Source organism: Eucyclogobius newberryi, unplaced genomic scaffold, assembly GCF_026437365.1.
Source record: "Eucyclogobius newberryi isolate DKJ021-1_F unplaced genomic scaffold, fEucNew1.0.hap1 SCAF_12, whole genome shotgun sequence".
NCBI lineage: Eukaryota > Metazoa > Chordata > Actinopteri > Gobiiformes > Gobiidae > Eucyclogobius > Eucyclogobius newberryi.
Window position 1 is genome coordinate 23,872,608 of NW_027315746.1, and position 25,118 is coordinate 23,897,725.

The 25,118-nt window shown below is 40.1% G+C and overlaps 2 protein-coding genes across 3 annotated transcripts; one reads left to right on the forward strand and one right to left on the reverse strand.

Moving 5' to 3' along the window:
• The first annotated feature begins 5,944 nt into the window (after positions 1–5,944).
• On the forward strand, positions 5,945–15,936 carry LOC140356540 (desmoglein-2-like protein). Its single transcript, XM_072441564.1, has 14 exons — positions 5,945–6,040; positions 6,255–6,341; positions 7,642–7,797; positions 7,879–8,017; positions 8,078–8,241; positions 8,323–8,457; positions 8,536–8,721; positions 9,315–9,610; positions 10,297–10,439; positions 11,126–11,347; positions 12,113–12,343; positions 13,272–13,399; positions 13,539–13,862; positions 14,270–15,936. The coding sequence occupies exons 1-14, from the start codon at positions 5,996–5,998 to the stop codon at positions 15,308–15,310; spliced, it is 3,297 nt and encodes a 1,098-aa protein (XP_072297665.1). The 5' UTR covers positions 5,945–5,995; the 3' UTR covers positions 15,311–15,936.
• Positions 15,937–19,123: 3,187 nt separating this feature from the next.
• Positions 19,124–23,832, reverse strand: LOC140356541 (tubulin beta-2A chain). 2 transcript variants are annotated; one of them, XM_072441565.1, is made up of 4 exons: positions 23,727–23,832; positions 23,360–23,468; positions 21,763–21,873; positions 19,124–20,453 (listed from the first exon to the last, which is right to left on the reverse strand). In XM_072441565.1, exons 1-4 carry the CDS (start codon positions 23,781–23,783, stop codon positions 19,369–19,371), a joined length of 1,362 nt encoding a protein of 453 aa, XP_072297666.1. In that variant the 5' UTR covers positions 23,784–23,832; the 3' UTR covers positions 19,124–19,368. The 2 variants fall into 2 exon arrangements, with proteins under 2 accessions (XP_072297666.1, XP_072297667.1); XM_072441566.1 differs by having other exon boundaries at positions 21,763–21,869; positions 23,356–23,468.
• Between the last annotated feature and the right edge of the window lie 1,286 nt (positions 23,833–25,118).

A 25,118-nucleotide genomic window follows, 5' to 3' on the forward strand; every position in this document is an offset into this window, starting at 1 on the left:
GATCGACGTGAGAGTAAAGGAGAGAAACTTATTTGTTAGTACAAGCAGAGGATCGGTACGCACCTGCCCCTGCCCCACCCAGAGAGAGGCAAGAGGGGGGAGAGAGCGAGAGGACGCGTCAGTGAACTGCACCGGAGCGAGGACGCGTCCCACATGAAACCAGGTCTGAGGGTGCAGTGCCCGTAACCACCAGCAGGAGGAGCCCTTCTCCTTAGCCTATTATCTGAGCTCATTATCTTAGCTTATTATCTCTGCAAAAGGGAAATTATTATTTTAAAAAAGCGTGAAATGTTGCACTTTATGATGACTTTTGACACGTTGTATAATGAGGAGTATTAAGTTTTAAAGCTACATTTTCAAAATAAATTCTTAATAATAGCGTATTTAATTTATATTTCTTGTATAATTGTGGCATATGTTTAGCTACTTTAATTCATTTAATGTCTGTAATTAAATTTAATAACGATTTAATTATATCTCATTTAACTGTGCCTTCTTTCATGGATTTGCTGGACAAATAAAGGTCAACTATAGCGCTATATAAATGTATTATATTTTCTGTGCATACATATTTGTAATTTGTAATGTTTGCCCCATTCAAATTATTTTATCTTGAGGTAATACTGGCTTATCTTGCAGAAAAGTTTAAAATGCACATGACAGACAACGCGTTTCACCAAAATGTAGTGAACATGATCATATTTTTTATTTTTATATCATATATCATAATATGTTTTAGATTTTAACAACATTTTAAAGTAATTATGCAGCAGATGTGATGTAACTAGGGGTAAGTTCATAACTGTTACCCACAGTAGCCAAAAGGGCCAAAACAAATGACACAATAATCATGATTTGACAAACACTAATACCTGATAACGCCTTTATTCTGTTAAATGATTGTTTAAACTGTCAGATTGTAAAACCGTGCTAAACGTTTACCACATGGTTCATCCCACTATTCAAAGTAATAATTAGAAAAGCATGAGAAGCAGTCATACGCACTTTAAGTTTACGTTTGTCACTGTTTTGCTATCTTTGCTACTTTAAACATATAATACCATTCTTATATTGTACTGTGTGTATTGTATCCGAGTCATTTCCCTTGTGCATCAATAAAGTTTGTCCAAGTCTAAAGGAAATATCCCTCATGTCATATAATATTTGCACCTTTTGCAACAATACTGTCTATTTTGTCTGCAAACAATAACTGCTTTGCTCTAACTGCTTGTTTTTCGAGAATATCCAGTGACTCAAACCCTCGCCATGTATGTATTTATATGTATGTATTTATGTATGTGTTTATGTATGTGTCGGTTCGCCCCGTCTCCTCTGTATTCTCTTCTCTTTGCAGATTTACTGAAGCTTATGACAGAGGCAGCGTCCTATCTGGACTGCTCCGCTCACACCGCAGGAATGTGCTGCACCAGGCCATGCTCTTTGGGTTAGGGACTCTTCCACCAACTGCACACAAAAAACACACACTCGCTGCATTGCGTCTCCACCAGGTTATCGGCCTGTAACAGTCGGAGAATGAAGGCATATTTTACTGTTGATTTTGCAGGGGGGGCATAAACAGGAAAGGCCAGAAAAATGTCAGGAAGACTGTTGCTGGGAGTCGTGATGGGCGTGGCTATAATGACACAGAGAAAGGAAGGTTTGAAAATAAATGTGAATTATCTCCTCCTAAATGACACTCCCGATGAATAAGCTGCAGAGAGATATTGTTATAGTGTTTGCTGTGACTTTACAGTTCCAAATGTTAGTTAAAGCTGCATTACACAAGTTTTTTTTTTACATGTAAATAGGTACATTTTGTTTTTCCCTCTGTAATGTCTGCATCTATTTGTAAAACATTTTATATTGAAAAGTTGTAAAAAAAAGAGACATGTGCGTTGTTCTATGGCGTGTCGGGGTGAGCTCTGATTGGCTGTGCAGCGGTGGTCCACCCTTCTTCACTTCTCTGTCTAAAAAAGGCATTCTAAAGCTGTGCTAGTGACCAAAAAACCATTACATGTGAATACTATAGTGATAAATATACTTTAAATATATCTCTTACTTTCACAGGAGCCCCAGCTTTAAGCAAATGGGAAAAATCCACCATTTGAAAGAATAGTTTACAACGAAATCAGACAAATGTATCCAAAAAGGCTTTAAAATAAGTAGTAGTTCTAATGGTGGAAGAATAAGAGGTGGTTATAGGAGCAGTGGTCATGTTTTACTGGCTCACATTTCTTTTAACATGTTTTATTTGGTACTTTACAAAATTCGTCTTTCCCAGTTCTGAAAGTCAGCGTTAAAAGACCAAGGACCTAAAGGATTACGTTGACAATCCAAACAAACACTCCCTATGGATTCCTGACATCACTGGTAATTGTAAAATACAATACAAGACGAACCACGCCATGACCTTACTCAACCTCACCGGCTTATTCCTTTTGATCGTGCTCCACATTTCAACAGAGGCGTGGAACCGAAATGAATCATGTCAAAAGTGCAAGCGTGTGTGCAGCATTCTGAGGACAACAACAACAACAACAACAACAACAACAACAACAACAACAACAACAACAACGAGATGTAACCAGGAAGACAAGACATATTAGTCCATAACCAACAGTATAAAGTCTTACACTAGCCTTTATAGCTGGGCCCTTTGTGTGCCGGGGGTTAGAAAGTTTGGCCTGTACTCTCCCGGGGCCCCTCCCTGCTCCACTCCCTATGGCCCCGCTCCAGCAGAGATAGGCACGTCACAGTATTACGATTTGGGTGAGCCATGTGCACAGACTGTCGGGAAAAAAAGAATATGAGTAATAGATGTTTGTGAGACAGACTGTATCCTGTCTACGTCTCAGTCACAAACTCGTCAGGACAGTTGACAGTTATTGTAATGTAATTATTCATATGTGAATATTGAGAAGAGTCTGTTCTTTCTGTGAACAAGCAAAAATTGTGTTTCCTTAAAGCTGGTGGTATCTGATTTTCAAACTGCGAAAGGGGGAAGTATAAGTAGTAAGGTTTTTAAATATATTAAACTTGATCACAAATCTGTTTTATTCACATTCACGCTTCAGAGCAGCTTTTTTATATGGCAAAGTGAAGCTGAGCGGGACCACCCAAATGCAGCCAATCAGAGCGCTGCTTTCGGCTTTAACTTCCTGGTTGACATGAAATAAAATACTTTGTTCTAAGCTACAGCCTTCAACATATTTAAAGGTGCATTATGTAACTTTACTGGTGGATGGCACACCTCCTGATTGTCTCCATGGAGATGTGTTTGCTTTGCCTATAGAATCTTTCACAGTCTGAAAATCAAGTCTTAAAATCATCTATCTTACATTTATTCAACACAACCTGTAACTCATTCTGGTGGCGTCACGTGCTTTTCTCGAGTTTAATTATTCTTATCTACTGTATATGAATTTGGCACGGAACAAAAAACATGCCGAGTGTTTTTCCCCTCACTCTTTTGAGCACTGTAAACCATGTACAAAACACAAATTACTCACAATTATCCGAAATTGTACTTACTAAGCTACATATTTTGGAGTTACTCTGTCCAAGTTATTTCTCTTGTGGATCAAACATATTTGTCTATGTCAGAAAATGATTGAAACACATTTCTCAATAAAGTTAATGTTATTATGTGTGTATTTGCATGCTAATGAGCACACACTGTAAACACATCGGATCGTAGCCATATTAACAGTGGACAAATGGTCAAACATCTGCAAAATGCTCCAATTTGAATCATTTTCTGCGTTGACCACCAGTCTGTGACCCTCCGTCTTGTACGTGCTTCAAAACAAGTTTGTCCTGGTAGCTTTAGTAGCGCAGTAATAGTATTTGTAGGCTTGGCTTCATAATAGCAGTATTGTGTCGTGGCGGTCACACCCGTAAGAATGGGGATAGTGACAGAAACTCAACTTTTAGTCTGCAAATTCAAATCAGGCTCTCTCATATTTGCAGACATTGCAGTGAATAACCTTTGCACCCACTCTATCTGATGCATGTCTCTCCCGCTCTCTCTCTCCACCTGCTGTTGACAGAAACTGCTCGCCCATCGCTCTCTGGACAGTCAGTCAGACACACCCAGATCACAGCTCAGCACGAATCGCCTGGCTGCATTTTCTAATACCCTCATTCACACCTGCTCAGTCCTGGCTATTTGTCACGGCAAATAAACCAAAGCTCCATAAACCCACGCGCTGTTTTCAGAGGCGGGAAGTGTAGCCGGGATTTGTACTCGAGTATGAGTAACGTTACTTCAAAATGCTATTACCGGTAAAAGTACAAAGTTGTGGTTCAAGAATTTACTGTAGGGGAAGGTACTGCTAAGTAAGAAGTAGCTGTCGGGATAACTGAGCTATGATTTCAAGTTGATTTAAATTGAAGGACACAAAACTATAAATAATGCACAATCTGCTGTTTTCAAAGGACAGAGCACAAAGAAATGAATAAAACAAGGATGTGAACAATATCATATCTAAGAGAGTGGTGCAAGTAAAGAATTGTGGTGTAAATATTGTGGGAAAAAAGGTTCTAAAATGAATGAAAAACAGAACAAAGCAAAGGGCAAACAGAAATAAATGAGAAATAAATGAATGCTTGAATTAGCTTTAATTTTTATATTATTTCACTTTTATACAGGTGTTTTTACATACAGTACCGTGGTATATTTTTTTCTATTTAGCACAGTAGTGAAGGAATAAATTGATACTGTGTCCGGTTACTTACTAAAAATAATGTAAAGGCCACAATCAAATAGGTTATTAAATGTGTTTTTCCTATGTAATTTTTAACCATAAAACAACAAAAATATACATAAAACAAAGTACCCTATGCATAGAAATATAAAACAAAAGAAGAAGAAAAATACATTTAAAAACAAATACATTAAAAGTAAAACAGTAAAAGTAAGAAGTATGGGCAGGACCATAAAGAACTCAGGATACGTAAATAATAAAATGAGGTGGTTAATCGTATTGTATTTCGAAGGCGTTTATAACTTGTAGACCAAAACTTTTACTAAAGTAAGAGTTCTGTTACACTATCACATTACTCACCTCTGCTTTTCCTCCAGTCCAGCTGTGTCTTTATCGCAGCACAGACAGCTCACAATGTGTCATGCAGAGAAACTAACCTCTCACCAAAATTATTTTTACGTGGGAAACACTGTGAGAAGTGATATTACATCAAAATAGCAGGGAAACTTTTGCTTGAAAGGTGCGCTGCCTGTCCCACAATGCAACATGCACAGACTAATGGTTAATTCATGAGATAAGGGCCACTTCCAACGACTGTATCTAAGTTACATAAACTCTGTGTGTGATATCTTTTCTCTCTCTCCGCCTGTAAAACAAACATACCTTTCCCTTTGTGCACTTTTACATGAACTCAAATGTAAAGCTCCATTTCTTTCACCACTTGGTTCTCCTAGAAACTGTCATGCACTGCAAAGGAATGTCACAGCCACCAAAGAAGTTTTACACGGGGGGGAGAAAAATAGGGTTAGAAATAGATCTTTACGCCTTTGTTAATGAAATGAAATAAAGCTAGACGTTTGTTTGGATCAGTCTAAAAGCACATCTTTGTTTGATTATGTCCTAATCCCGAACAGATCCGTGCGCTCAAGTGAGAAATAACACAAATTCTCCAAAAGAAAAAGGCGCATCTTTGTCGTTTGGCTGTATTGGCGGGTTTTAAAGCCAGTTTATGTGTATTTTTTTGTCCTTGCAGGGTAAAACAATGGGCTCCACACAGACGTGACTGCCGGGCACTGGCCTGAAGTGGACTTACCCCCACCTTTGTGCCTCCGTTATCAGGAAAAACGAGCTGTGTGTGAGTGAGCGAGCGGACAGGGAGAGAGGAACCGCCTCTCGAGCTGTAAAAAGTTCTCTCTCGCTCCCGGGGAAGGGTCAAAGTCTGTGCCAAAGCAACAATCCAACAATCCACCGCGTTTGACACAAAACAGACGTGAGCGCATCAAGCTGCCATGACGACGTGTCCGACATTTAGGTTTTTGTTTCTCCTCCTAACGGTAAGTGTGCGACTTTTACGCGTTACGTTTATTCAGGAGGATTAACGGGATTTTTTGGCAAGTGTGGTTTTTGCGGTTGATAGTGTAATACTTAACTGAGTGTGAGTGAATTAGTTTTAAGAACGAGGCTCTATAGTTTATGCACAAATGTAATATAACGTGTTTGGGGATCGGTTACGCGCAAGTGAATTACTGTGTCATTATTTCCCTTTAGTGTTTTCCTGCTGATGCGGAGTGGGTCATCGCTCCCAGAAAACTGTACGAGAACCATGACTACAGGGGACTGCAGTACATTGCCAGAGTATGTACTTCTTTGTGTACTGTGTTTGAGCTGTGGATTGGAGAAAACGTGCGTAAAAAGCAGCCAATGTAGTGCAATATTTATTACCAGCGACAGAAAGGTAGAAAAGTCCTTATTAAGATGATCTCAACCGACAGTAAATAGATTTTTAAAAAACGTTGAAAAATTACTTATTATGTTGTATTTAGTTGGTATGAAAACGGGTTTGAACATTTAACAGCTTAATTATGGGAAACATGACGCCAATTTGACAAGGAGAGCATTCATTATAAACAAATAAATAATAATATTAATAATAGTAACCCCTGAGATTTGAATCTTTGCTCTGCTTTTAAGTTCATTTTTAATTTTGTATGTTTGGAAAGGTCGTTGGCGAGCGCTTCTCACTACTTTTATTGTTAATATGAGTAATGCAATGTCTGTGTAATACACCTGTTCAGTGTTAGGGTTAGACACATCACAAATCATAAAGATCAAGATCATTCTTCACAGTTTTTACAGACACTTTACTTATTCACAGTTTCTATTGTCAAAAGTCGTCAATACAAGCCTATAGATGACTAGATACTACTGATTTAAAACTGGTATTAAAACTAGATACTCAATATACATTAGACATACAAAATATTTTGTGCTGTTTATTAGAGCCTAAAATATACTATTTCTATGGAGGTTTCCACATGTTCAGCCCCTTGAGGGTTTTTGGCAACTATCAATCTCCTTTTATTGTATTATTTGTTAATTTATTTACTCATAGAAGAAAGTAAAGCAGTGAAGTGAGTAAATAAATTGAAACATTCACGTAAAAAATCAATGCATTTTATCTTTCCAGACTAGTTTTACAAAGGTCTTGATCTATATCAGAAATAGTATAAAGCCAAATACTAATATTAAACTATTTGTGTGAACGTGCACTGTATTGTCTGAAAAATATAATATTTACTATCATTGTAGTATAGAAATCAATATCAAATATATCAAGTCTTTTCTGTTGTACTGAGCTTGAGTTTGAAATTCTAGTATTGTGACACTATTTTGTTCTAGTCTGAAATACTAAACATTAAAATAAGTTTTTTTTTTACTATTTTATTTTTCATCAGAACATAAAACATACACAAACTCAACAACAATTATTACACCAGAAGAGGGGGTAAAAATAAATAAAGAATAAGAAAAAGAACAAAAGAACAAAAGCAAAACAAATGATTTCAGGAAATAAAAATAAAATAAATAATAATAATAACAATAAATAAAAAAAAAATAAAAAAACTAACTAAAACAAGTTTTCTTTTCCCTTCAGATTCGCTCTGATAAAGAAAACTATACAAAAATCCATTATTCACTCCACGGCCCTGGTGTTGACGAGCCTCCGCTGAACAGATTTGGCATCAACCCTAAGACTGGATTTGTCCGAATCTACACTATTTTGGACAGAGAGGAAATCGCCTCCTATCAAGTAAGCACAGTTCAGGAATAGAACAACTTAAAAAAAGACAAAATATAAACAGGTTGAAGCACATTTAATCTCTTGTATTAGTTAATAGGTATCGCGAGATTCAGCGATGGAACCAAAGCTGAGAACGACATCCCTCTTCCTATCACCGTTTTGGATGAGAACGACTGTTTACCCGTGATCAAACTACAGACCGGCTCGGTGACGGAATCAAGCGCAATCGGTAAGATGAAACTAACAAAAATAAAACTATAAATGATTAACATACATTCATCATTCCTAGGCACTGTTGTGATGAGGGTGATTGCCACAGACGCCGACCAAGCCAACACTTTGCACTCGCAGATATATTACAGCATCGCGGAAGAGACTAATGCTGGTGGAATGTTCTCCATGAACTCACAAACGGGAGAGGTCATAGTGCAAAGGACTACGCTGGACAGAGAGGTCAGATGCTTTTATTAGTTAGTTATTATAGTGTAATGTGATTATTTCTGGCGCATTGGCTCATATTTTTGCACTTCGTAGACTCAAGATACTTACCGGCTCACAATAAAAGCTGCTGATTTGAACGGCCAAGCTGGAGCAAATGTGGGAATTGGCCAAATTGAGGTCAAAATTCTGGACATAAATGATAACGTCCCAACTCTGGAAAAAGAGTTTGTAAGTCACAATTTGTAAAAAAAAAAAGAGAAAATGTACTGCTATTTTATTTGTGATGGTAAATGATTTCTCTTCTAGTATGAAGCGAGCGTGGAGGAAAATACAATTAATGTGGAAGTTCTGAGAATCAAAGCGATAGACCTGGATATGGTTCACACAGAAAACTGGGTGGCTGTTTATGAAATAACAGACGGGAACCAGGCGGGATACTTCACAATTACCACGGACGCTCAAACAAATGAGGGAATAATCATGATTCACAAGGTAAACAATGCTCATTTTAATTCATAAGTGACATTCAAGAAGAATTATGTCAAGTTTTATTTGGTTATTTGGGATTTATCAGGTTACAATATAGTTTAAAGCTGTCAAAAAGTATGAGAAAAAGTGTTTTTTGTGTGTGTTTTGTTTAAATCTGGCTGTTGATATCTGACTGTTCTCTCAGAAAGTGTGATTTTGTAAAGCTAGAGTCACATAATGTAGTAAAGGAACAGATTTAAAAGACAATATTAAGGTGTGTGGCTCACAATTTCAAATCAAATCCAAGTCATGTGCTTTTATTTCAAGTCCTTACAAGTCTTGATACCAAATTACAGAATACAGCCCACATTTTTTCAATTTATATGATTTTTTTGCATTGATTCTTCTTTAAAATGTCTGCTCACAAATGCATAAGTGGGAGGAAAATTGTTGGTTCATGTAAAACTCTCAACTGTAACGAGAAAACTGTCAAGTCCAAGTTCAGTTCCTAATCTTAGTCCATTTTATCTGTGAACTGTGAAAAATCATGAAATCCTGATGTTTCGTCTCACAATAAACAAAACATTACAACTTAATTTGTTCCCTAATTTCAACAGGCCCTCGATTATGAGGAACTGAAAGTCGTCAACCTGGAAGTGTCCATTCGTAACAAAGCAGAGTATAACTTTGGCAGTTCAGGCATAGGAGGAGGAGGTGGAGGAGGAGGAGGTGGAGGTGGGAAAGGATACCCCATCAAAATCAACGTGATCAACCAGAAAGAAGGCCCACACTTCCAGCCAAGTGTCAAAGTGGTGACCATTTCAGAAGACCACACCTCAGTTACGGTCAACTCTATCATCAGCACGTACGCTGCGGTCGATACGGACACGGGGCTGACGGCCACGAATGTCAGGTAAAAGAAAGAGGTTGATTTTCATGTATCCAACAGATCTGTGTGTGGATGCAAAACAACTTTCTCCAGCTGAACTCAGACAAGACTGAAATCATCGTTTTTGGAAATCTGGGGGTAATAATGGACTCAGACTTGAACTATAAAAGCCACGTCAAATCAATAACGTCAGCAGATTTTAACCGTCTAAAAAGTATTGCCAAAATCAAAAATATAGTGTCTAAACCACACTTGGAGAGACTTATCCATGCGTTTGTCTCCAGTAGATTAGACTACTGTAACAGCAGTACATCCAGAACGCTGCTGCTCGGGTCCTGACTAGAACCAGGAAGTACAATGTCATTAGTCCTGTTCTCAGGTCTCTGCACTGGCCCCTGTGGCTGCAGCTAAAGTCTTCCTGAAGATGTGAGACAAGCTTCTACTCTAGCAATGTTCAAATCTAAGCTAAAAACTGTTTTGTTTAGCTGTGCGTATGACTGAAAGGATTTTCATTGCACTCTTCTCTTTTATTTCTTAAACCGTTTTGTGATTTCTGTAATTTCTTTGTGATTTTAATCTTAATGCATTTTTCCTGTTGTGTGAAGCACTTTGACTCACATTGTGTATGAAACTTTCCTTGGCATGCCTAATTGACTTGATTTGAAGATATTGTTGAGCAGGCTCAACTTATTTTTACTGAACGGTTTTAGGTATGCAAAGATCTACGATGAAGACAACTGGCTGATCATTGACGAGAACACAGCAGACATTAAGCTGAATAAGTTGCCCGACCGAGAGTCAACATTTCTGATCAATGGAACCTACTATGCTAAAATTATATGTATCCCAAATGGTAAGTAAAGTATCTATTCAAATACTTTTTACCAGATTAGTCAATTATGGCAGAGTAAAGTAGTAGCATTAGCAACAATGGAGTAGAAGTATTGGTAATATTTGTGATAATAGTTGTAGTAGCAGTCATGGTCATATTTAAGCTGTTCTGTTGTGTACCATGTGATAACCATGATTTAAAGGAGACGTATTGTGCTTTTTTCAGGTATTCAGCATTGAACTATAACATGAGTAGATCAGCTTTTAACATTTTGTTCATTGTAAACTGCAAATGTTGATCTAAAACGGCTTCGTAAAAGAAATAGGTCCATTTACTTCCTGTTCAAAACTGTAGAACTGATAAGCCCCGCCTCTTCATGTTCACATTTCACTGTAACAAGCAGCAGATTGTCATTTACATGTTTAGATATTTGAAAAGTGGCTACGTGACATTTTAGAACCCTACGTGGCACTCTGAGTATTCATTTCTCATTCAATCTGACAGGGCTGTGGGCGGGGTTAGGGGGTAGATAAAAACGGAATATCCAGCGCACACGAGCCACAATTGCAGAACAAAACAGACAAAATTGTATGAATCAATCAAAATGCAACTTAGAGGAAAAAAACACAGTAATAGTGAGGTTAAAAGTGCATTAATGTTGATTTTTTTTTAACTTTTTGACTTAAAATACAATGTTTATTTTCCAGATTCCCCATCCAAAACTGTGACTGGGACCATCGCCATTCAAGTGGAGGACTTCAATGACCACTGCCCAGAACTGACCGCCACCACCCACACCATGTGTTTGGAGGACACTGCTGTTTACGCCACGGCCGCAGACAAAGATAAATTTCCCAACTCTGCGCCGTTTGACTTCACTGTGATCCAATCCAAAAGCTCAGGGAAATGGACAGTAGAGCCCCTCAACGGTAAGACCACATCACCGGTCCAACAGGTTCAATCACGTTTGATTATAATGTCTTTACAACTACATAAGCAACACTACACATTTCATCGGGGCGGTTATGAATTATAGCTGGAACTTTTGACACTATGTGATTATTTTATTACCGTCGACATCCGTCATTGGCAAAACATGCTGGGAGCTGCTGAGAAAGGCTATCACTGAATTAAAGATGGGCGATATATCGGTTTTAGTATAGTATCGGCCAATATTGGACGATTTTTGTGGATTTTTTTGTGGGGTAAATATGGGAATTGGAAATGGGAATAGAAGAGCAATTAGGCTAGAAAAATAGGGCTGTATTTTTACACAATCATGCAACAACTTATTTACAAGTGAAAAGTTTGTGAACTTAACCTACACTATATATCGGTATCGGCAACAGCAGCAAGCCAGATATCGGATAGCGGTATCGACTCCAAAATCTTTATCAGCCCTAGTGAATATACTAAATAAAAATGTTGAGCACGCCAATATTAAGTGTCTAGTTACATTTACCTATTAAAACAATCTAAAAAAGTATATATTTGACATAAATCAGTTGTGATATTGTATACGGCCAGGACAATGTGTAAAAAGCCTTCTTCTGGGTGAGAAACGTTCATATTTCTCAGAGTTTACCAGCCGGACAGATTGAAAAATGCATAAATGTATCTCGTTGCATTTTAACATCACACAAATCTCAGCATATCTTTTAATAATCAGTTTGTTTTTGCTGTTCATTGCTCAGAAACCACCGTAATTGTGAGAGACCATGCAAACCTGTGGCCCGGGGTCTACAAAGTGGCCCTGGAGATCAAGGACCAGCAGGGCAAAGCTTGTGGTGACCTGCAGGTGATGGACGTGACCGTGTGCACGTGTGAAGAGAACACGAAAACCTGTATTCCTACCACCAAGAAGACGGTAGAGATTGGCCCCTTCGGGATCCTCGCCATGCTCCTGGGCCTGCTGCTTCTTCTCTGTGAGTTTTCCAGAAGAATGGTTTCCTTTCCGTCCTTGACAAATGACATGCATGTTGTAACAGGGTGAGTGTAACTAAGAGGGCTGGGTCGGAGGTGGGAAGGAGGTAAACACCAGTGGTATGTGCTACATGAACTGGAGGTGAAAGGTTTTTCTAATTATTCCTCAGTTTCTTGAGGCGGTTTGTGAAGACGAGCTGGGAAAAAACAAGAAAATCCCTCTCTCTGTCATCTAAAAACAAATCCATCCAAAATGTTACGTGTAAGGAGCACATTTTCCAGACCATTTATGGTGTTGGTGTGTGTTTCTATTTGTCAGATAATAACTATTGGGTACAGTAAATGTCCTTGTAGAATGGTTGCTAGGTAACAATTAACTATATTATGTGTGACATCTGTTGCTCACGGCCAACCAGGAAGTCAAATTTCCGACCTCACCAGAGCTGTCAAACTAAGGAAAACTGGTGACATTTACGTAATGGTTAGTTACATAAAGCTAAAGCACATTTTGAGAATTAGTAAGACCACCAGTTTATACTAAATATTACTTTATCAAAATCGGTATCAGACCTTTCCATGAATCAGAATCGAGTATGAAATGTTGTGATCGTGGTCGAGTGGATAGCACATAGCCCCAGCGTTGCTGGGGCTATGTGCTATCCACTCGCTATCCACTCGTGCTATATGTGAGTTTGCTGTATGTCCTTCCCCAGTCTCATTCCCATTTTTGCACTGCCCTGTCAAATAGAGTCAAAAAATCCTTATAAAAAAGGAAAAACAATTAAAAACACTACTGTTATATATGAATAATCGAGATAATAAATGTTTGAGCGGTCTTGTATATATTGTGTGTTTAAACAATCCAATCCGAAAAGTGAAAACACAAGTTAAAATATGTGTGTTTGTTTGTTTGTTTGTTTGTTTGTTCAGTGCTTCCTCTTCTGCTGCTGTTCTGCTTGTGCGGAGGAGCCTCTGCTTTGGGAAATTTCAAGGCCATTCCATTTGAAACAAAACAGCAGCTCATTTCATACCACACCGAGGGACAAGGAGAGGACAAGGTACCTGCACATAATCAGTAATAACGAAGATCTGACATTTAAAATAATTGTTAGATTAGAGTTCTTCTTTCATACGTTAAATCACTGTTATGCTGTCACCTGAAACCCAGCAATGTCATGACTTATTTATGTTTTCTAGGATGTACCGCTTCTCAACGCCCCCGTGGAGGTAGATGGCGGTGGTGGATTGATCACAAAAGACGTGAACGGTCTCAGTGGTGGCGCCTCTATTGTAGGAGGTGGAGGAAGAGGAGGAATGTTCGGCGGAGGCATACACTCTTCTATCTGGACAGACAACGTGGACCACTACAATCAATACAGTTTCTACCGCGGACAAGAACATGGAGGGTTCTTTCAAGGAGGCACGCTGACTGGACACGAGCACTACATGACGCAAAGTGGCTTTGGCGCCTTCGACGGCATGGCGCTCTCCGAAGGCTTTCTGGGAGAGTATTATTCAAGTGTAAGTTAAGGAAAAGACAAAAAAATGTGTTGAAGTCATGCTACATTTAAGGTGATGTCAGTTCAGGCGTATTTTAGCACATTTTGGATGGACATTTTTGTTCATAACGCCTTCAGTGCATTTGGGAAATTTGAGATTGTAAATATTGATGGTTCTGAAAGTTGAGGCTCAGCAGATCCTTGGCCTGCAGCATGTTTGGCATGATTCACATTAACGTCAGTCAGTTGTGGCATCATGTTTGTACAGTCTTTTTAATTATAACGTGTTATCACACTCTTGAAAATACAGCTGAAATAAATGTTTGAGAAAGATTAAGAATGTAGTGGCTCTAATTAAACGTGGGAACAAATGGATAACTGAAAAGTGAATTTTGCTCAACATATTGCTGTGTTTTTTTTGTGTTACAGAAGTTGGACCATACGTCGCAGCAGAACCAGCAGAAAGATGCGTTTCTGGTGTACGACTATGAGGGCCAGGGGTCTGAGACCGGCTCGGTGGGTTGCTGCAGTCTTCTGGAGAACGACAACGACCTTTCCTTCCTCAACGACCTAGGACCTAAGTTCAAGAAGCTGGCCGAGATTTGCCAGGGCTCTGCTATAGTGACCGAAACTGTGGACACAGGGATTTCCATCTCCCCTCCCAAACCACCCGTGTCTCTGATCACGCCCTCTACGCACACGCATGTCCACACCCACTCTGAAACCGTCGGGGACAGGGAGCGGGTTCATCTGAACACTTCCCACGTGACCTCCGGGTCATCCACCTTGATCCAGGAGGGGCACACGGAGAGGAATCTGTCCAACGTACAAGTGACGGTGCCGACTCAGACGTTACTCATTCAACAGCCTACTGTGTACTACACCGCCACGCCCATGTACGTGATGGAGCCCAAGTCGCAGATGGTGCTAGTGGCGGGTGGAGCACAGCAGGTCGTGGGGCAGGTGGGGCAGGTGGCGGTGGGGCAGATGGGACAGGTGGCGGTGGGGCAGATGGGGCATGTGGGGCTGACCCAGGGACAGGTGGGGCTGACCCAGGGGCTGGTGCAGGTGGGGGGACTGCAGGGTTCCCATGGCATGGTCTTAGTGGAAAGGCAGATAGGATCATCATCAGCAGCAGCAGCAGCAGCAGCAGCAGGAGGAGGACAGGCGGCTCAGGCCAATACCTCCAGTTCCTCCAGTTCTTCCATGTCACAACAGGTGATATTGGTGGAGGAGGGGGTGGTGAAAGAGCAAGGTTCACGAGGCATCATTCACTCGCACCAGGGGTCATCGGGGCAGGCCCTGTCCACGGGTCAGGGAGCAGTGAGTATGCAGAGCATGGCAGTCGGCTCGTCCGGTTCCACAGGTTTGGTGGAGGATTTTGGTCTGACGGCTGTACCCAGAGCTCAGGGGAGTCAGAGGGTGGTTGTGCAACATAAGAAAGTCTCAGTCACCGAATCTAGAGCATAACTTTCCCTTTGTTTGATTTATGTCAGTCTGTCATAACATGTTTTTTAGAACTCTACAACACTAGCTGTTTCCCATGACCATAAATCACTTTTCAATGTTGCCATTATTTGGTTGTGTTCACCTTGAGATTAACATTGCAGTATTGCTGTTTTAAGACATGAAGGTCATTCAGGAAGTAGGTACGTAACAATAACTGGCTGTATCAAGAAGATTGGACTTTCCTTTTCTGACAATGGTAATCAACTTGTTTGCCTAAAACACAGTGTTTACTGCCTCAAACAGAACCCCTACATTAAGAACAGGCTGAACCAGTCAGAGTGCTGCATACTAATTAGTCCTGCAGTGCACGGAGGCCCCACACCATTCACCCCCTGACTGACTGTTGTAGAAGTTGAACTGGCCACTCTACTAATTGTATTTAAAACAAATGGGAAAGAGAGGGTAATTTTGTTTTGACGGACGAAGAATGGGAAAATACAGTATATGCACATCTCAATGGAGAACCACAAAATCACATGTTTGGAAAGAATCCCAATGGAATCATCCTTGTCTGAGCTGTACCATGGACACAATAAGTGACTGTCTCTGGAGCGTACTCTTGACAGTGACAGAAAAGGCCCTAAAAATCTATGGAAGACAGAAATTGCACCAACAATCCAGGACTAGACCGACATTATATTGGACATTCACAAAATGGAAAGATTTTCGGATTCAACTATGGACTAAATGGGATGTTTTTTTTTGGTTTGTATGTGCCTTGTGTTTTTTTGTGTACATATACATTTGAATTTTTTTAAAAGAACAATAATAACAAATATAAAAGGCAGGAGTCAGTCTGGATGTTTCAAGCAGAAGAAGTTTATTACAAATCGCCAGGAGGACGTGAACACTCAACACGGTTCATTGTCACACAGTATCATCTGTTCATGCCCTGGTGATGAGCACGACTGTACATTTCATGTATCATGTATTCATTTCATTTGATGCTACAGTTTTTACATGTTGGTAAGGTTGGACTGATATAATTCAAAATATTCTAATTAGCAAGCAAAATAGATTCAAACTGAACTTTTTTTACTATGTACATTTTTATTTTGAGTGGTGGCCTACTGTAGTTTACAACAATCATTTATATTGCTTAATTCTATGCAAAATAGTGTTTATTATGATTTTATATTATGATTTTTTTTTCTTAATGAAGCACAGCCAAGAGTATTTTGCACAAATAAATGAGAATCACTGATGAATACCAAAAAATATTTTATAATATTCTGGGTTTTGTGCTATCTCTTCTTGCACTCTTTTGTAAAAATAATATTTCTATTTGCAGTTGTGCTTAAATATTTGCAATAACAAGTAGATCATTTGTATATGTTATGAGAGTACCTTTAAAAGTTTAACATTTGTTTCAAATTTAATTTTGGGCTTTAATGTCTTTTTTTAATGAATTGCTTAAAAACATGTGTTTGAAACAATAAATACATGAATAAAAGAAGCCGTAATGTTGACTGAGTATTGTGCACCGACATGTGTATCGTAGTTTTACTTTTAAAATACTTTCACACAATGTTTACGAAGACAGCAACAGATTATGAAACACTATAATCTAGCACACCTACAGTTTACAGGGAAAATACACTTCAAAGCTTTTACCTTATTCTGAGTCTGGCTACATACACTTTAAAGAGTTTTTAGATTGTACATATCAACAATACTTTTGCTTATGTAATACTTTTACATATGGTTTATGAAGACAGCAATAGTTCATAAGCATCAACACTCTCAGGTGACTGGTGTTTGACATTGACGTTAAACTGTATCTTTGAAGCTGAATATTGTACATTTCAGAAGTTTCAAGTATTTAGCTTGAGGTAAAACAGACTAGGGTATGGTTATGTCTAACTTCTTCATGAAAAAGAAAAAGAAAAGTCTTGGCTATGTTCTGAGACAAACTATCTGGTTCTGTTTATTAGTAATATTAGTTAAAATAAAAATAAACAAAGAGTAATCAGTACTTTTTAATCATGTCTGTTTAATAAGTGTGATAATAAATACTTGTATACAAATTGTTAGTAGTACTCAAGAAGTAAGTCATTTCCACTGAAGTAAATAAGATATTTACATACCTATTTATTCAAATTATAATTATTTATTGAAGGAGGGTCAAAACTATGACATGGGGACCTGGTTAATTGGCCTAACCTATATTGAAGTACTTTTCACATCAAATCCTCCAACATTAACCTTCATAATAGACAGACCAGATATTAAAGTTCTGTGTCTGAATGAAGATGTGGAACTTTTAAGAACTTTAAAACCTCCGATAAAGGCAAGTCTGTGGCTCTCCTCTATATTTATATTACAATACGCAGTGAAAAATAACCACTGATTTATAGTAATACAAGCAGAAATAACAGGGGTCCTTGTATGAGGGTTTGTTCACAAAATAATAGAACATCAGCAGTATTACTAATAGATACTAGCTTTGTAATGTTTAGTTGTGGTAGTGGAATATTAGTGCAAAATAGCAGCAGTTCTATAGTCGCAACAGTATGCAGAAGTATATGCTTGTACACTGAAACTTGAAACTTTAAAACACAAATTGTTGAGTACTTCCTGATATATGCAACATTTTGAGGACTTTTTACCCGGTCAAAAGATATCATATTTTGTTTCATATTGTAAATCGCTAAAACAACGATCCGAATTTCACATAATTCTGAAACCCAGTTAAAGTAACCCAGGCCCCAAAATGGCGGCTTATCGCGCCGTTACAGTAGATGTGCAAATAAAATGTCTGGGCTGACACGGGGCAAATTCTTGTCTTGACAGGCGCGGCATGTCTGGGGTGTGTCCACTCTGTCCTGTTCGTCAATCGTCTCCAAGCCGTCTCAAAGTGTCACAATATTCTACACTGTGAAGTTGGATGTTTTTAAGTCATGTCATGTTTTTACAGGTATGGTACAGGTACCTCAATGCAAAGAATTTGGATTTGCATTTGCTATGTAAAAAAAGAAAAATAACTTTGGTTTAGACTCTAGTTTATGTTCTTGTTTATTGATGGAATAATCTTTCTTTGAAATATACAGAAAGATACTCAAATAAATTCATCATACATGTTTAGACCAGTTTCACATCAACTATCTAATTAAAGGCACTCTATGTAACATTACTTAACGACCACGGAGATGTTTCTGCTTGTTTGGAATAATACACACTATGGGATTAAACTTATCCAGTCTGAATTGCATCAATTACAAACATTTTTATTACTAAACCAAATACTTTGAAAACATGAATTCTTGTGGGGGTCACCTCTCCACAGATCTGACTGGTAATTTGGCCCGGTGTCCTCTCCATGAAAAAAGTAATTAGCAGACCCTCCAACAGAAAAGTTATATAGCATTATAGTCGTTTTTATGTGAAAAGTATAAAGCTGTAACTATGTAAGCCATTGAGAGAAGGCTGTGTTAGGAATCCGTTCTAAAGGAGGAAGTTCTGGTTAAACATTTCTCGTTTATTGAGGTCACATTTTTGCCCTCTACTGTCTCATAAAATCGAGTGAAAGTGATTCTCTTTGGCAGGAGTCACAACATGACCATGGACCTGGAATGGGTCAAATGCAAAGGACACATTTCTCTGTATGTTGACAATAAAATACATCCTTCCTCCTTTTAAAATGCTTTAGTCCTGATTTAATCCTGTGTAAATCTTGGTTTAGACTTCCTGGATTTGGTTGTATTCCACCCTTTCGTCTCTACATGTATAAAATGTTCATTAAAAATTTAAATAAGTAACAAGCGGAACAAAACGTATCTTAATTTGCTTTTTTATTTGACACATGATTTTCACTGAATGTTACAAAACTGTATTGGAGACAAGACACCAGTTAATTTGGCAAAGCTTGAACATGTCACTTGCTTACATTCTTCACTTCAGCCGTGTTGAATTACTTTAATAAAAGCGTCACATTGATGCGTCGTCATAATACTGCATACAACCCATTTTGCTGTTTGTTGCACTCCACGTTGCTCAGAAAGTCGTTGAATCGCGATGGACTAGTGGCGGACATCGGGACGTACTTCTGCCTCGTCTTCCAACTCGTCTTCTTCATACTCTCCCATCTCATCCACGGTGGCGTCCTGGTACTGCTGGTACTCGGACACCAGGTCGTTCATGTTGCTTTCCGCTTCCGTGAACTCCATTTCATCCATGCCCTCTCCCGTGTACCAGTGAAGGAAGGCTTTTCGCCGAAACATGGCGGTGAACTGCTCGGAGATGCGCCTGAACAGCTCCTGGATGGCCGTGCTGTTGCCGATGAACGTGGCGGACATTTTGAGACCGCGTGGGGGGATGTCGCACACGGCGGTCTTCACGTTATTGGGGATCCACTCCACAAAGTAGCTGCTGTTTTTGTTCTGAACGCTCAACATCTGCTCGTCCACTTCCTTCATGGACATGCGGCCGCGGAAAATGGCTGCGACGGTGAGGTAGCGGCCGTGCCGGGGGTCGCAGGCCGCCATCATGTTCTTGGCGTCAAACATCTGCTGGGTGAGCTCGGGCACGGAGAGAGCGCGGTACTGCTGGCTCCCCCGGCTGGTCAGCGGGGCAAAGCCGGGCATGAAGAAGTGGAGGCGGGGGAAGGGCACCATGTTGACGGCGAGCTTGCGCAGGTCGGCGTTGAGTTGTCCGGGGAAGCGCAGGCAGGTGGTGACCCCGCTCATGGTGGCTGATACCAGGTGGTTGAGGTCGCCGTAGGTCGGGGTGGTCAGTTTGAGGGTGCGGAAGCAAATGTCGTACAAGGCCTCGTTGTCGATGCTGAAGGTTTCGTCTGTGTTTTCGACCAGCTGGTGCACGGACAGGGTGGCGTTGTAGGGCTCCACCACCGTGTCGGAGACTTTTGGCGAGGGCATGACGCTGAAGGTGTTCATGATGCGGTCGGGGTACTCCTCGCGGATCTTGCTGATGAGGAGTGTGCCCATGCCGGAGCCGGTGCCTCCTCCCAGGGAGTGAGTGAGCTGGAAGCCTTGCAGGCAGTCGCAGTTCTCCGCCTCCTTACGCACCACGTCCAGGACTGAGTCCACCAGCTCTGCTCCCTCGGTGTAGTGGCCTTTAGCCCAGTTGTTCCCAGCTCCACTTTGTCCTGCAGAAACACAAACATCGCAGCTATTCATTTCACTAAATAATGTCATGGTCAGAACTTGGCAAGCATTTATTTAGGTCTAGTACCTGCAAGCTATATTTATGATGATTGTGATATAACACACATGGCGATGTCTGTGTTCTGGGATGTGCAAAGTGATGAAATATTGATCTTCATCTATAACAATCTTACAGGGTTTTGAGATTTACACATCATAAAGACAGGCAGCAACTGTTTTAAAGACTATGTGAGTTTTACTAGGCAACGATCTTGTTCTAGATTTGGTGAAGATGATCAGTTTGTCGGAAAGGGCCTGCTGTATCGCTACAGGATATTGACTGTCTTTGAAAGAAATCTCTGATGAACCATATCATTATTTGTTTGGGATTGGCTCCAAAAACCTGCAATATTAATCTCTTGACTTAAAGTCCTTATTACTGACAACATTCACACCTTTGGCGTGGCATAATGGAACCACTTCCTGAAACTACCAAGCATTTTACTTTTATTTATACTGTATATGGCAACAGGAAAGACGCTGAACTTTGCGCCAGTTTTTGTTTCACGTGGATAGGTTCCATAATTACAAAGACATGAACCATAAACTAGGTCAAAACATCTGCAATCTGACCTACAACAAATTCTACCATAGAATTTGTGCAGCTCAATAAAAGAAATCCAGAAAAGAAAGAAGAAATAACTAAATCTATGAAATTAATTCTGTGTCCCTGTGCATGAACCTGACAACCCACAAAACATCAACAATTACACAAAAGAAAGATAATATGATAAGGTGGGTTATCATAGTTAATCTCAGTTTTTTAAAAAATGTGGGTCATCAGGTTCATGCATGGGGAGACAGAATGGCTAATAACAGCAACGATGTGGTTTGGAATCTAATCTATGATACAAAAAACCTGGTATCACCCAACAGTAGTATATTACATCAAGCCTTATACAGATTACACAGCATTTTGACGCTGGGTCATTTTAAATCCGTACTATCCTTTGCTAATGGATTGCACCTCTGCTACTGCACACAAACTATAACTCATTTCAACAAAGAAAGCCGGGGCTAGTATTTCGGTGTGTTTCCTCGCAGAACGAATGCCCTCTGCCAGCACTTTCTCCTGCTGCGTCTGGCTGAGAGACGAGCACTGCAGCAGCCCCTCTGTGGCTTTTCGCTGAGTCACTGCTGGAGCTGTCTCAGTCTGACACAGCTGGATGTGACTGCTTCTCCACTGCAGCCCTGTGCGCGCTTCTGCTCAGGCGGCTTTACGCTGCTGCAGGCGGTCAACTGCGCACTCACCAAACACAAAGTTGTCAGGTCGGAACAGCTGCCCAAAGGGACCAGAGCGAACCGAGTCCATGGTGCCGGGCTCCAGGTCCACCAGGATGGCACGTGGGACGTATTTACTGCCTTTGAACAGAAGAAGAGGAGAGAGGAAAGACAGACGGAATATTAACACAAAAAGGGGGGGAAATGCTGTCTTTTGTGTCTTGTTCTGTGTTCATTTTGCTTTTGTTTTGTGAAAAAAGAAAAAAAAAAGAAAAAAAAGACAAAAAATGACACAAAAAAAGACAAAAAAAGAAAAGAATAGCTTCTTAATGTGGTACTAATTGCAAGTCATGTCTCAATTAAGTCCTATCATCCTTTAATATTTGGATAGTCTTAGATCTTATGGCTACGACTAACACTTATTTTAGAAGTCGACTTGTCAAAAGATTATTTCTGCTGCACTTTGAGAATACGTATCTTCTAGTTAGAGAATACCGGTGTGTACAAATGAAGTGTATTACTGATCAAATCACAATTAGCTTATTCTTCCTCTGCACGTTTATCGTTGGTACGTGTTTTAGAGTTTGTGCAGTACATATTAGCGATTAACAATGATTAAATAGTCGAGACTTGTGCCGCCGCAGTGTTGTGACTTTAAATCCCGACTCCGACAGTTTACTGCATGTCCTCCCTTCTCTCCCCATCCCTATTTCACACTGAGTCTAATAAGCATACGGGCCCAGAAATCCTTTAAATAATGAATAAATAGTGGATAAAACGATTATTTATTAGACTCTTCTGACTAATGGTCCCATCCCAACGTTAGACCTGTATCTGATTTAATGCTGTTTTAGAGGCTTCCTGATTAAGAGCAAGAGCTGGTTTAGAACACCAACATACTCTAGGCTGGTGGGAATTCTTTTTATTTCTTTTTCATAATCACTGCAGTAGTCGGCAACACACTGTAAGACCGTGTTAAGTTGGTGCACTGCTTATTTTAGACCGGGGAACAGTGCTGAGGTTGCTAAGTTCAGTCTAACAAAGAAAACCTTACCTTCCAAATGCAGCATGGCCTGATCACATTTTAGCTTATTTGGACATGTATTTTACCCAGGTTTGGGACTGCCACATGTCTGATTACTAATGTGCACATCATTTATGAAGTTTAGCCTAACGTTATGTCATCTTTGCAAGAGCGGACAGCGTTGACTCAGCAGTTTGAGCGGCTTGTCGTGGATGTGGCCCATTGTCTACACATTTATTAGTGCTCCTTTGTGCACAGCCGGCGTAACACAGGATGCATTTTACTACGACCTTCAACATGCCACGCCAGTATTAAGGTCGGACAGTGAGGTGACAGGACACGCTGGCGGTGGGGTGAGGTGAAGGAAGCGGCGGCGGCGACTGCGGGTACCTGTGCTCCCTAGAGACACACACACACACACACACACACAAGAGGAGACAGATACAGAGCAGTTAGCGCACTTTCACTGTCCTCATTCCTCTCACAGGTCAATGACAAGGCCTGAATGATGTTAGAGAAGCTAATACAGCAGCATGGAGGAGGTCAGGTCATGCAAAGCCTCTGATGAGCACGGAAGCAATGGAATAACAGGAAAAAACATACCGGAAGCTTCATTGTAGTACACGTTTATCCTCTCCAACTGCAAGTCACTGTCACCTTGGTAGCTGCCAGTGGGGTCTATGCCATGTTCGTCACTTATCACTTCCCAAAACTAAAAAAAGTAAAGTGACAAATAAGCCATTTTACATGAATATAACTCAAGATTAGCAAGAGGACACGTTTGACCCTAAAATGTTTCACTGCGCATTTTTTTTTACTTTATTTTGCGCATGAAAACGGTGCCCCGCCCTCGACCTTGATTAAGTTTACAAAAGATATATTTAGCAGGGTTAGAATTTAAAAAAAAAAAAAAAAAAGAACGTACTCTGGATTTAACGCATGACATAATGAATTCTCCGTGCCAATATACCTTTGCCCCGATCTGATTCCCGCACTGCCCAGCCTGCATGTGCACGATTTCCCTCATGGTTGAGCTGCTGCTGCTGCTGCTGCTGCTGCTGCTGCTGCTGATGCTGCTGCTGCTGCTGCTGCTGCTGATGCTGTTGAAGGTGAGTCTTGTTGTGTCCTCGCCGCTGTTTCAACGTGCGTCTGTGATGTTATGTCCCGGGAACTGCGTCGGTTCATTGGCGTGGAGCCGGTGAGAGAGACCTACGTGCCGCGAACGTGCGCCGTGGTCAGATGACGCGGCGGCAGCATCCCTGTATCCTCCCTCCAGCCAATCGGAGAGCTCCGGTTTGATGCAGTGGTCGGCGGAATCTTGCGGTCTCATCACCTCTGTCCTGCTCCGTCCTGCTGCATGGCCTCACCCAGGACAAGAGAGGAGGGAAACCACTACAAACTAATCATTACGCGGCTTGTTTTAAAGGAGGGTTTGTTCTTTGGTCTGAACATTCCAGCCGATTGTGTTCCACGTCAGGAGAATTAATGCGTTTGTAATGCCTTCTTGAACATGAATGACGCAGACCAAACAAACTTGTCTCGACCTGTTTCATGTGCGCAGTTATGGAGAGGTGTGCAGGGACACGAGTCTAATGAACAGGCCTGATTATAATAATGACCTCGCAAAAAAACAAAAAAATATATTAAAAAACACATGTATTCATTTAATATAATATATACAGTATATATATAATGAATATATATGTTTTTAATATGTATTATTATTATTATTATTATTATTAGTAGTAGTAGTAGTAGTAGTAGTAGTAGTAGCAGCAGTAGTAATAGTAGTAGTAGCAGCAGTAGTAATAGTAGGTGTATTATTAATATATAGCATGAATAATAAAGCGTAGGTTTGTCGTGGCAAAATCAATCAAATGTTGTTTCCTTTCACTAAACTTTACAAACAAATACATATTTTTCCAACTTTTTTTATCCTTCAAATGACAGTGTTATTTTTTTCTATTGCTCACTAGCACAATTTTACTGTGAATAATTTACATATATTATATAGTCAAATCTGGTAGATAGTCACATTTAAATGAATAAACCACTCACACATCCACACAGCAGTGCACGCAGACACTGGGGGCGAGGCAGGGTAAGTGTCCTGCCCAAGGACACGACTGCATTTATCCACTGGAATCGCACCACAGCCTGTGGCCGGACTTGACCTGACTTTACAATGTTGTCTGGAGCACCTGTACTGCCACCTCAAAGTCTGTTATTGTAGGTTTATGGACCGTCAATGTGATCAGAAGTTTTGTTTATTATCAGCAATGTTGTATAAATTACTGCTCAACCTGTAGAATGGATAACAAGTGTTATTAATGAATAAAATGAAAAGATGCAGATTCCACAG

Coding starts and splice junctions, on each gene's coding strand:
- LOC140356540 (XM_072441564.1), top strand. CDS start 5,996: ATGACGACGTGTCCGACATTTAGGTTTTTGTTTCTCCTCCTAACG. Junction 7,798..7,878: donor AGGAAATCGCCTCCTATCAA/GTAAGCACAGTT, acceptor CTCTTGTATTAG/TTAATAGGTATCGCGAGATT. Junction 13,400..13,538: donor AGGGACAAGGAGAGGACAAG/GTACCTGCACAT, acceptor TATGTTTTCTAG/GATGTACCGCTTCTCAACGC.
- LOC140356541 (XM_072441565.1), bottom strand. CDS start 23,783: ATGAGGGAAATCGTGCACATGCAGGCTGGGCAGTGCGGGAATCAGATC. Junction 23,469..23,726: donor GGAATCAGATCGGGGCAAAG/GTATATTGGCAC, acceptor TACTTTTTTTAG/TTTTGGGAAGTGATAAGTGA. Junction 20,454..21,762: donor ACCTGACAACTTTGTGTTTG/GTGAGTGCGCAG, acceptor GTGTTTCTGCAG/GACAAAGTGGAGCTGGGAAC.